General features: G+C 40.7%; 1 protein-coding gene across 1 annotated transcript in view; it reads left to right on the forward strand.

The window, feature by feature from the left end:
* Positions 1-8,195, forward strand: part of TMEM156 (transmembrane protein 156) — a 34,270-nt gene extending 26,075 nt beyond the window's left edge. The window contains exons 6-7 of the mRNA XM_070410728.1: positions 5,204-5,309; positions 7,316-8,195. Coding sequence (XP_070266829.1) covers positions 5,204-5,309; positions 7,316-7,328 — 119 coding nt within the window. The 3' untranslated portion in view covers positions 7,329-8,195. The remainder of the gene's footprint in view (positions 1-5,203; positions 5,310-7,315) is intronic.
* The last annotated feature ends 4,104 nt before the right edge of the window (positions 8,196-12,299 follow it).

The following is a 12,299-nucleotide window of genomic DNA, read 5'->3' on the forward strand; positions in this document are numbered from 1 at the left end:
GTTTCATTCCTTGGAGTATTAAGGATATTTGCAGTGTGAATGAACCGGAAACTGAGTCAATGGCTCAGAATATTGGCAGCTGTCTGTTGAATTACTATTTTTTTCTCTTTAGCTGTTAATTCTAGATAATTTTGCAGTAATTTATTTTTCCATCCTCATTTGATTTTCACACTGGCCAGATTTGGAGCAAATGAGTAGTTTTAGGATCACTGTTAATAATAACAGACAAAGCTTTGTACATAGTAGGAAGTTGGTGCCTGGAATAATGGAAATCTATTTTAAGTTACCATAATTGGTCCTATTAGCCCTGAAAGGCTACTAGTAATCTTGGGCTTGCACAAAAGTGCCAATGTTTTTATGTGACAAAAAGGTTAGAATGATGTATAGCAGTATTAAAGTTCTGCATAGCAATAAGGATAAATCATTAAGACTGGAAGGCTTTTTGAAGCCAGATTAGAGAACTGAATAAGAATTGCTAAACCATCTGAAAATTTCCACATCTGTCTTGATCACAGTCATCTGTTAAGATTAACTTTAGTTCCGTGCATTTTTTGAGAAGCTCTTATAAGGAAACCTAGTACTTCAAGTGCAACAGTTTAGACATTTATTGCCACTGTCTCCACGAAGGCTCATGGTTGAATCTCCCAAAGTTTGAAGGAGAGGGACACACTGAGATCATCATTTCCAAGGTTAGCTATCCTTACCCCTCTCCTGTTGAGCACATATGCGGGTCCTGCTAAATTCTGAGCAGACCTCTTGAGTGGGCTTAAAAAAAATGCTGGTAAAAATATTCTATTTTGCACTTCTTAGAGCTTTCTATTTTTTGAAGTACTTCAAAATACACCATTAGTACCTCATTTCACCCTTACCTTTCTTTTCCTCCTTTAAGCTTCAAGGCAGCCACACTCGCTTTGCTGAAGTCACAAGGAAAAGATCTCAGTAGTTCAGGGATCAGTAACCACTGCCGACCTTTTATACGAAACCTGTGGGGTGAGGCAGGGCCCTGCCAGGATAGGCTGCTTGGCTGCTGCAGCCCACGGGCCACGAAGCCACACAGGTGCCGCGTGTAGGTGAATTTACCTGATCCCATGCCTCCTTTCAGGCCTGTGGGCTCAGCCTCCTGCAATGGTAGTACACAAAGAAGGATCCCTTGTATAATCCCACTCACATCAATAGGTTTAGAAAACCAGAGGGCCACTGTATTAATTCACAAAGAGTAATCGCAGTGAGAGAAACACGACCCAAAACATTTCTGAGCAAACACGTGTGTTCTCTCTCCGTAGAACCACCTGGGAAGTCAAATCACAGTCAACACTTGTTTGGCAGGTCTTAGGGTAGATTCCTCTGCCAACATATGTTGGGGGGCCTTCTTCCCCAGTTTAGGGGAAGCCTGATGGCTCACATAACACAGCACTTTTTTTGTTTTTTTATATATATTTTATTGATTTTTTACAGAGAGGAAGGGAGAGAGATAGATAGAGAGTTAGAAACATCGATGAGAGAGAAACATCGATCAGCTGCCTCCTGCTGCACATCCCCCACTGGGGATGTGCCTGCAACCCAGGTACATGCCCTTGACCGGAATCGAACCCGGGACCCCTCAGTCCGCAGGCCGACGCTCTATCCACTGAGCCAAACCGGTTTCGGCTAACACAGCACTTTTTTTTTTTTATATTTTATTGATTTTTTACAGAGAGGAAGGGAGAGAGATAGAGAGTTAGAAACATCGATGAGAGAGAAACATCGATCAGCCGCCTCCTGCACATCTCCCACTGGGGATGTGCCCGCAACCCAGGTACATGCCCTTGACCGGAATCGAACCTGGGACCTTTCAGTCCGCAGGCCGACGCTCTATCCACTGAGCCAAACCGGTTTCGGCTAACACAGCACTTTTAACACTTAACAGGCTTTGGCCTGGGGATCATTTCTGAAGATGACTTTGTGTGTTTCCACTCTGATTGTGGGTTGATTTGATAGATTAAGTCTCAGAGGGCAGTCTTATCCCCAAATTCCTAGGTGGCACCCCATTTGACTGCTGTACTGCTTCTAACCACACCCTTTTATTAAGGAAAATGAAGCACAAAAAAGTTAAGTAACATTCTTTCAGTCATTCAACACGTCTTTACTGAAGACCCATCACGGCTCATGCTCTAAGGTGGCCTCTTGCATAAAATACAATCTTTGTAGACAAGAAGGCAGACAAGTAAGCAATTACAGCAAAACTGAATAAATTCACAATTGGGGAAACAGAGGTCACAGAGGATCATATATTGCATGGACACCTAACCCTACTTACTACTCCTTATTTTTGTTGTTGTTGTTGGTTTGTTTTTGTTTTTGTTTTTTTTTTAGCTATTTTGGCTTTCCAGTGTAATAATCAAGTAAAATATTGTTGAACAAGTAGTTTTTGAGATGAGAGTATAAAAAATTGATGGGGAAAATTCACTTAGCAGCTCAGAGAGCCTGGTAGGATGAGGAAGTTTTAGATGTGCCTTCACTGTGGGACCTTGTCTTTGGCAGGAAAACCATCAGGAGCAAAGTGAACAGAACATCTTGCAAGTTTCTGTTACTCTGTGGGAATAAATAATTACCTTGGAAGGATGAGTTGAGGTTAGATACCAGATGTCAAAAAACTTTTTGAAAGTGATAGAAATCTTGAAAAATAATGACCAGAGGGCACCCTGGACATTGTCACGGGCAGGGTGATAGAGGCTTTATCTGGGAACATAAGGCATGGAGTTTTACTTTTCATCAAAGTTTCTACTGCTAGAAATCCATTTTATTCACTAGATTCAGCCAGGTAAAAACTCCAACTGGGGTTCTTTTCAATGTTTTAGGCTCTTCTGAGGTTCCTGAAAAAAGTCAAAGAAATGCTTGGTTCAGAGATTTAACAAATTCATAAAAAGACTTCTGTGAAGTTTTAAAATATGTCTGACTGCTTCTACTGCCTTAACTGGTGCTGCTGAATTAATATTATTCAAAAGTAGCTCTATTTCCCAGGGTAGAACAAAAAAAGTTCCACCTGCTTTAACAGCTATTCTGAAGAAGTTATTAAAATCACACATGTCTTACTTTTTGCCTTTTCATCAAATTTTCAGAAGTTTTGCTATAGCATATAAGTTACATGACCCTGGTCACTAGAAGAGACAGAGGATAATGCCCCATTAGAGAGATACTTTAGACATCACTTAGAAAATATGGTTATACCATAATATAAAATATTAGCAAACCAAATGAATAAGCAACTGGTGAGCAACTTGGCTTTCCAATTGAAAGAGCTCTGTTCATTTTCTTCAATAATTATTTAGTTTCATGAATAGGCTCTTTGGATACTTTAACCTAATTGTGTAAACAATTATTTGCATAGTAAGTTCGTGATGAAGCTTTAAGGTGCATCAGAAGCAACTTGGATGTCTGTAAACAGATATTGAAGTTAATATGTACAAGCCCTTTGAGCCAGTAGTTCTATTTCTAGGAATTTGTCCTGTAGATGTACTTACATGGGAGAGAAATGACATATGTACAATGTTTATTGCTAGTGTGTTCACAATGTCAAAAGATTAGACACAATCTACATAGAAGGCTATTTAAAGACATGATGATAGATGGATTATGTGGAATACCAGGAAGTTGTAAAAAGGAATGAGAAAGGTCTTAATGTGGAAAGATCTCTAAAATATATCCTTAGTACATGTGTGGATAGTAGGCTAGCAAACTGTGTAAAAAGTGACAAAAATAACATACATGTGTATAAAAGTATAAATCTATCTATCTATCTATCTATCTATCAATCAATCTATCTATCCATTTATTTATCATCTATTAATACACAAAAAACAAATAACCTTGGTTGCCAGTGGCAGAGGAAGGGAAGTATGTGATGCAGTGGGAAGTGATTGTCTAGGATATGGGGTAAGAGGGAGAAATTTCACTGAATGTCCTTTTATAGTTTAAAAATTCTAATCATGTGAATGTATTATTTATTTAGAAAATTAAATCCAGAAATTAAGTTTTTCCTATTGAAAATTTTCTCTAATAAATGTATTATTTATTTAGAAAATTAAATCCAGAAATTAAGTTTTTCATATTGAAAATTTTCTCTAATGAAAACAATAAAAATTCCCAGAGAAGGGTTGATAGTATTTCTATTTTGGTAAACTATACCAGTGTTAATCATCTTCATGGACAAGAAACATCATATTCTTGATTACATGTAAATCCTCCTTTTTGACTTCTCTTTTTAAGAAGCAACTACCTGCTTCTCTTTATTTTATAGGTCACCTCATTTCCACCCATGTCCAGGGCTTTGTATAAGAAGCAGAGGCATCTGTGAAGCAAAAACCACATGTACTATGTAGGACTAAGTTTCAATATAAAAAACTAGAAAAGCAAGACTTCAGACCCCAGTGGAATAAAAGAGATACCATTGTGCCATGTACATGACATTTCATCTTCTGCTTTGAAAGCAGCTAAAGATAATATTAGACGAATTTGATAGTCACCTGGTCATAGTAAAGAAAGACAGATTAGAATTCACCTAGTTTGTGACTTTGCTTTTTTGGTAAAATTGTCTCTGAAATAAAGGATGTCATTAATATTCTTCTTAAGGACACATTTCAACAACATACCATAGAAGGACATGTTTGCAGTCAGTTTCCAAACTAAAATTCTTTTCTTGCTACTTGACATTGTACTTAAAACATTTTCTCTCTACTTTGCTCCTTCTCAGCTGTGCTTTAGGTCTTGTCCCCAGAAAGTGGGAGCAGAGGAATAATGAAAGGAAAGAAACAGAATTGAGAGGAATGGGTCAAAGGTGTCGGAGTTGTAGGCAGGAAATTTAGTGAATGGTGGAAACTGCCAACATTCTTTCTAGATCAGTGGTTCTCAACCTTGGCTGCACATTAGAATTACCTGGGAATCTTTTTAAAATCCTGATTTCTGGGCCTCATCCTCCGGAAATTCTGTTTCTTTGTTACTAATGTTGTGGCCCCACCCCATAACAAAGAAACAGAATTTCCAGAGGATGAGGCCCAGAAATCAGGATTTTAAAAAGATTCCCAGGTGATTCTTATGTGCAGCCAAGGTTGAGAACCACTGTTCTAGACGGAGGGCTTGGTTCTCCTACTATATTAGAAAACACTGTGTCTGTGTTTGCATTGCTGTGGATTAAATAGAGACGAAAACTGTTCTCCTTCTTAAATAGCAGGGGCCAAGCAGAGGCTGCCCTCGACTCAGGTCAAGGTGGTGCTTTCTCCAATACCAGAACTAGAAGTGCCTTGCACGACCCATCAGCACGAGCAGTATACACGGTGAGTCATGATTCTGCTTTATTGATGATTTGACTTCATTCATTATAAACGTGAAGAGATCCAATGTAGTAAAGTATACTTCAAACTATGTTTCTATTTGAGAGTAGGAGAGAGAAAGTGATGAACTTGCAAAATCAGCTCACATGAGTTCAATGACATGAAATAAAATTACTTGTTTCTCCAAGGTGTAGGAAGGACCAGTAAACTAATCTCAGCCTGTTAACCAACATGTGCCTCTGAGCTGCCAACTCATCCCTTGGCACTGTTTCCTGGGGTTGAGTCACAATTTCAGTGGGCCAATCATTGTTTCAGTTGGAGCATGAGAAAAGAGAGAATGTGAATTTATAGAGAACTGTCCACTGATCCTCAATTACTGAAACTAAAGACTTCTCTAAATTTAACATCTGATCATCTAGATTAATGTACATTGCTTCCCATCTATTTGAATTCAAAACTGTGGTCAGAAGTGTCTTGGAAAATTTTTTCACTCATTCAACAAATAGTTATTAAGTAGCTGTTCTGTTAAAGGCAAAATTGGTAGCCATTGTAGGCAGTATAAAAATTGTAACAGGGAAGAGGAGGGACACTAGCATTTATTTGTTGTATCCTTTTGTGCTTGGTGGTGATAGGCTAGATCATTTATTCTTCACAATCCTTGGGTAGTTATCAGTCAAGGTCCTAATAGGAAACCATTGATATACTCAAATAATTTGTGAAGAGTTTAATAAAGGGTTTATTAAACTAGGAAAACCAAAAAGGAGAGTGTGACACCATAGGACTAATAAGTGGGGATACTGCTCCTGTCTCTAAGATTAAAGGACCCTGGAGAAACACACACAGGAGCAGACACACATGCACACATGCACACAGGTGGAGTATGTGCAGAGGGCTGCCCGACAGGAGCTGTGACCTTTGGTCAGGGGACACAACAACCTGTGGTTGCCATGAAGGGAGAGAATAAATACCCCAGCTTGGCTGTTCTCCCTTTACTCAGTGTACTTCCCACTGGCCACACTGAACCAGAGCCAGGGGACGCTGACACCAGATGGAGGCAGTTCCTATAGATGGACCAACCAGAGTACCAAGGAGGTTGGAAGAAAGTGGAGGGCAGATCTGAAAAGGTAACCAAAGGGATCTAGCACAGGTGGCTCAATACATCAAACTGGAAACTAAGTGCCAAGGATATGTTTGTGTTCAGGACTAGAGAGAGGCTGGTCTTAGCAGTTGGGTCTTAGTAGTTGGGTCTTTCTGCTGTTGGCTTAGAAATTTCTACGTAGACTGTAATGTAATCATGTAATTGTTTTAATGGAATATTACTGGATATTTTTATGCCTGATTCTTCTCATTCTGGTCCTCATTCTGGAATGCTCAACCTGGCATAGGAAGAGCTCCCCTTTGTTCATTCGCCAAACGCTTGTGCCAGGAATTCTTCTACTCATTGGCAAAAATAACATGCAGTCAGTGGAGGAATCATTAGGGAATCCCTAATTCCAATAGAGTGTCAAATAACATGATAGAGGCATTGACAGGGAACTTGGGAACATAATGGAAAGATTCCCCATTCAGAGGATGTGTTGCCTAATATTTAATAGATGCTCAATAGTTATTTTTTGAGTGAATGATTAAGGCCTAGCTTGTATGTCTCTCTACTAGAATCATGGACTGTGATAACTAAAAGAAACTTGTGTGAACACTTTCAGAAGTGGAGAGTAACCCAAACATACTGCAGTGGCAGAGGCTGAAAAAAAACCTAGGTTTCCTGAGTCCTAGGCTGAGAAGTTTGTTTACCACACTGTCTTTTTGGATATAATGGAGGCTCCATTGCATAACATGGGATTGGAACGAGCCCTTAATCAGTGACTCTAGGAAGATTTTTAGTGTTCTTATAAGACGCACTTTTGATGAATGGTTTTAAACTTGTTTTCCACTAATTCTCTTCAGGTAATACTACCAGGTAACAACATATTTGTGTGATTAATATTTGTCTTTTTATTTTTAATCTTTAGAACATCCTTCTGAAGTCCTCTGAACAAGTTGGACAAAATCCTTTTGAAGAATACTCATAACTTTATTTTGGGACTGAGTTAACTGGTAAACCCCTGAGTCCAGTTGAGGATGCACAATAGGAAATAGCATCCCGGCTTGGGAGCACTCGTGGGACACATGAGATCAAAGAAATGAGAGGTTTTTTCAGGAAGCCATTATGAGTCATGGAAACAAGCTGATGAAACCCATGGAAATAGGAAGGGAATGCTTACTCTTCTTGAACATCCATCATTACACAGCTTAGGATGGCCCCGAGATTTTGATTTTGAGCAATCAAAAAACAGGGTCAGGCTTTTCTCTGCTTGGCTCAGGGTGCAGATTCTGATTTGATGGGTTTTCCTGGCAGATGGATTGTTTCTCTTGGCAAGTTACTTCAAAGGGCCTGGGTTGTTTGTTTCTACATTTGTTTGGATTTATAAATCTTGCCTTTGAAACATCCTCTGTGGCACTGAGGATGTTTCAAAAAATTCAAAGACACTAAAATACAATGAATTGAAGTAAAATTTAAGTGAAACTTCAATATTTAAATTTAATAGCAAAATGTGTCCTCTGATTCCTTTGGCTTTCATATTTTTTATGGATATCATTCATGTCAGAAATACAGTGATTAATTATAAGAAAAGCACATAGAGATAAGAGGGCAGTTCTTATCATTGAAAATTATAAAACTATCCTCCCAGAGTTAAGGTGTAATTTAATCTCCTGGCATCATTATTTGGTTAAAATTGCTTAGCTGAGTAGAATTCCAGACTTGGGACTTCTGCTAGTCTCATGTTTTCTTGTCTGTGTAGCCCTGTTTAACAGGTGAGTCAGACTCAGTTCTGGAATATTCACCAGGAGTTAAGGGGGGGGGGGGGGGGGGTGTCACACTCCATGAGGAATGGATATTATACAATTTCTGGGAAGCCAAGGTATTGTTTCCTTGCACATCCTCTATTATGTTCAAACAAGTGACCTAGAAATCAATGGGAGCTTGGTTTACAATAGGCATAAATTAAGCTTCAAGTTCTGCTAAATTGTGTCAGCTTTCTGGAAGCTAATTTCACTTATTTATTCAAATAATAGGCTTTAACAGATACTCTGAAGCATTCAAAATAGTGTTGGCCTGCTCTCTGCCCACAGAGTTTACAAGGTGGTGGAGGAGATAGATATAATACTACTGGTTATAATACTAGACTCAATACGGTAAGATAAGTGTGTCATTTGCAAGCCCCATGCTTCCTGCTGAGAATTCACAGGCCATTAGTATCTGTTAGAGTCCGTTCTCTTTTCTATCTACATCTTTCTTAAGAATCTCCAGGTATTGATGTGATTCTGATGAATAGTGATTTTAGGACGAGTGAAAGTAAGTTCTTACATTTTAAAAATCTAAATAAAATATGTTATCATTACCCCAGAGGTATGACAACCAAAAGACACATTAAAAAAAAAATCTCTGTGAACTAGAAATCCTGTAGTTCAGTAAAGACAGGGTAGTGATCCAGAGACATGGAAGCATGCAACAAATTGATGATTCTCAGAGGGAAGGGGGGGGGGGGGCGGGGGGAAGAGATTAACCAAAGAACTTGTATGCATATATTCATAACCCAAGGACACAGACAATAGTGTGGTGAAGGCCCAAGGAGGGGGTGGGAGTGGAGAGGAAGGGGTCAATGGGGGATAAAAAGGAGACATCTGTAATACTTTCAACAATAAAGATAAATTTTTTTTTTTTTTAAAAAAGAAGCTTCTGTGATTTAAAGGACAAGATGAAGTGTGCATGCATGAACAGGGAGAAAACAGAACATTTTGGCAAAAAAAAAAAGATACTTCATAAATCTTCTGGAAGAGTTATTTTCTACCCCCTCCCCAAAGTTAAAGATATTATCAGAAGAAAATCCTGTATAATAAAGATGTAATATGCAAATGGTCGTTATGTGGTGAAGCGTAACGACTGACCGCGTCACAACTGGATCAGCAGGAGTGTGGGACAGTGAGCTACAAGCGAGCAGCAGAGAGCTACAGGAGCGGGCAGGGCAGGAAGCTATGAGGGGGGAGCTATAGGAGGGTGGCAGTGAGCTACTGGTGCACGGATTCGTGCACAGGCCTACTAGTATGCAGATAATATTGCTGCTTACTAGAAGAAAATCATTCTTTGGATTATCAGTTAATATACTTTCATCTTCAAATAATAGCAGGCCTTCGTCAAAATATCTTAAATGATAAGAAGTGTTATTATCTTATCTAACAGAAATTCTGAGGAGTGGTTCCAGGGTTAGTTAGCTCAAGAACTCACATCATCCATCATCCAAGTTCTTTCCTCTCTTCTCTGCCATCTTCAGCTTGTTGGCTTTTGTCTTCAGGCTTCTCCTGTCACCATTTGAAGAAGCGATTGTATTAAATGTTGGTACCACAGCTGCCATAATCATCGCATCCTTACACCACAATGTCCTTGTTAAGAGCAAAGAAACCTTGACACCCAGCAGATGTTTTCTCATGTCAGAACATCTAGATCAAAGATCCACCCTTAAACCAACCAATGATGGTGGAATGGGACCATCAGGATGGGAAGGACCAAGATTTACCTGCTTCTTAAGGAGGAGAGAGAAACTGACCATCAGAATGAAGACAGAGCTCTGTAGACATGGAGGAAGTGTGCTGGTGGGCCTTGTGAATGCTCCTCCTCAGTTCCAAGGAGATGCGCAGAGAGAAACCGACTAAAAACAAAACACAGGCTTGTGTTTTCCCCATAACAACCCCTTGAGGTATGCTAGGCTGTCCCTCAAGCAGGTGTCATTGCCCAGCATTTTGTCATGGGTGTCTACGATGTCGTCATGGGGCCATTATCTCCTTCTAATGATACACCGATTTTCAGATGGAAATAGCCCAGCTATTTTCACATAGAAAAGTGATATCAGTGTGTGATATCATGAAGGCAGACACAAGTTTTGTATAAAGAGCTGCACAGTAGGCATTACCTTTCTCTCATTACTCTACCTACACCGATGACCTCTTCGGGAATTATGTCTTACCCATTGAATGATGTCTTCTTGGTGGGACTGTGAATCAAGTTTCTTGCCCACCAGCCAAAGAGTGGCATGTGACCTGAGCTGGACCCGTTTGACCCTCTATTTTTGATTTATGGGTGCAGTGATGTGAGGGTGGAAAAAATGATTGGAGCTTATTCATTCCAGCCGCAGAGTTGAGTGGTTTCCACTTTTAGATATCCCAGCATACCCGCTACGGCCACCAAACCGCCTTGTTTCTGAGCCTGGTTCTCCAGCCTTCCATTTGATTCTGACCTACCAGTAATATCTTTGTAAAGAGATCGTTTTTCCTGCTTAAGTTTCCTGAGTTGGTTTCTGTTGCCTGCTGGATACAAAATCTATTTTATTTCCTAAAGTCATAGGATTTCTCAGCTGTAAGAAACCTTATAAATCATCTGGCTCAGCCTCATTTTATAGCCAAAGAAATGGAAGCCCCAGGGGTTGAGGGTTTCACCCAAGATCATATCACAGGGCTCATCAGTAGCAGAACTTTGAATAAGACCCGGTTTCCTTTGCCCACCGTAGTCCAGTCTGCTTTTAATTTTAATCCCTTTTTTACTATAAACCACAGCCTCTCTCTCTCTCTCTCTCCCTCTCTCTCCCTCCCTCCCTCCCCCCTCTCATGCTTACTAGAGAATAGTGACTTAAAAAAAATCTTCACTTTTATTCCAAACCGACAATTTGCTTTGTGTAGTTTAAAACCTTGTATCACAGATTATCCTTTCAGAGATGTGGCATCTGGTAATGACAGGCGTCAGTTTATATCCTTATATGGAGCCTTGATTCCTTCCAGCTATCTTGAAATGTTTGGAAAGGAAGTGGTGTGCTCCAGGGAAACATAAGGGCTAGGCTTCTGACAGTGATTATTTACCACTTCTAGGTCTAGCTTCTAGCTGTGTGCATGTGGGAGAACCTTCCTTGACTCACATGGAAAGATATACATCTGCTCTATTTTTTCAGTTGCTGTAGGGCAGTCATAGCTCATACAACCACTGTCAAAATGGCCCAAAATTGGGGTAGAGGGGATTAATAATTATAATGTTATAGGCTAGGAGAGGGGCTCATCTCCCCCAGTTGCTGCTGGGGGTGGTATCCCTGGGGTACTGCTGGAATAAGCATTTCCGGAGGCCCCCACAGGAGGATGAGATGTGATAGAAAGCTTTATTCCTATGAGATCACACCCCTGGGTTTCCAAAGACCCGTTTCCCTTAGTCCAGGCGAAGCAGAAGTGTAGCTGGGGCTTCAGTAGAGCTAAAATCAGAGCCAGTGTCCAGAGTTTTCTTTCCATGTTGGAGTAGGATCCAGTCCAGAAGCAGGCTAGCGTAGCTTGTGTTTCCGGCTGCAGTCCATCAGTCCATTGCATGTGGGGTCCACATGGCTGCAGGCCACGCGGGAAAATGCGAAAGAACCAAGAGAGAGTGCCCTGAGCAACATGAGCAACAGAAGCCATGATTACAAACTCCTTTTTTTAGGGGATTATGTATTCCCAAAGTTTCTTGCCCTTGCAGTGGCCACGCCCATTCTGGCCAACCATCTCTGTCCCCAGATGTGATTGACAGGAAAGTACCTTCCCTATGTCAACCTAACTTTACTGGGCATATATCTATCTTCCTGTTGAATCCCTTCCCTCCCTGGGGAGTGGAAAGTTACCGCTTTCTGGTTAAGCTGCCCAAATGGCATGCCCATAATGCCTGGCCTTCCCTTTGCTTCTTCTCCATCTCTATATATAAAAAGTCAGTGACTGGAATGCCATAAAGATCGGAACGACTGGTCACTATGGCGTCCACTGTGGCCCGATCCAGGGGTGGGGCCAGCGGCCAACCTCCTGGGGCCCCTACCCCTAGCCGGCCCCACCCCAAATTGGCCCCCCCCCCCCACCCTGATCGGCCTGCATTCCCCCCAGCCAGCTCTGTCCCTG

The sequence above is a fragment of the Myotis yumanensis genome, unplaced genomic scaffold (genome assembly GCF_028538775.1).
Source record: "Myotis yumanensis isolate MYYU_CA2020_CCGP unplaced genomic scaffold, mMyoYum1.0.hap1 SCAF_1, whole genome shotgun sequence".
In the NCBI taxonomy this organism is placed as follows: Eukaryota; Metazoa; Chordata; class Mammalia; order Chiroptera; family Vespertilionidae; genus Myotis; species Myotis yumanensis.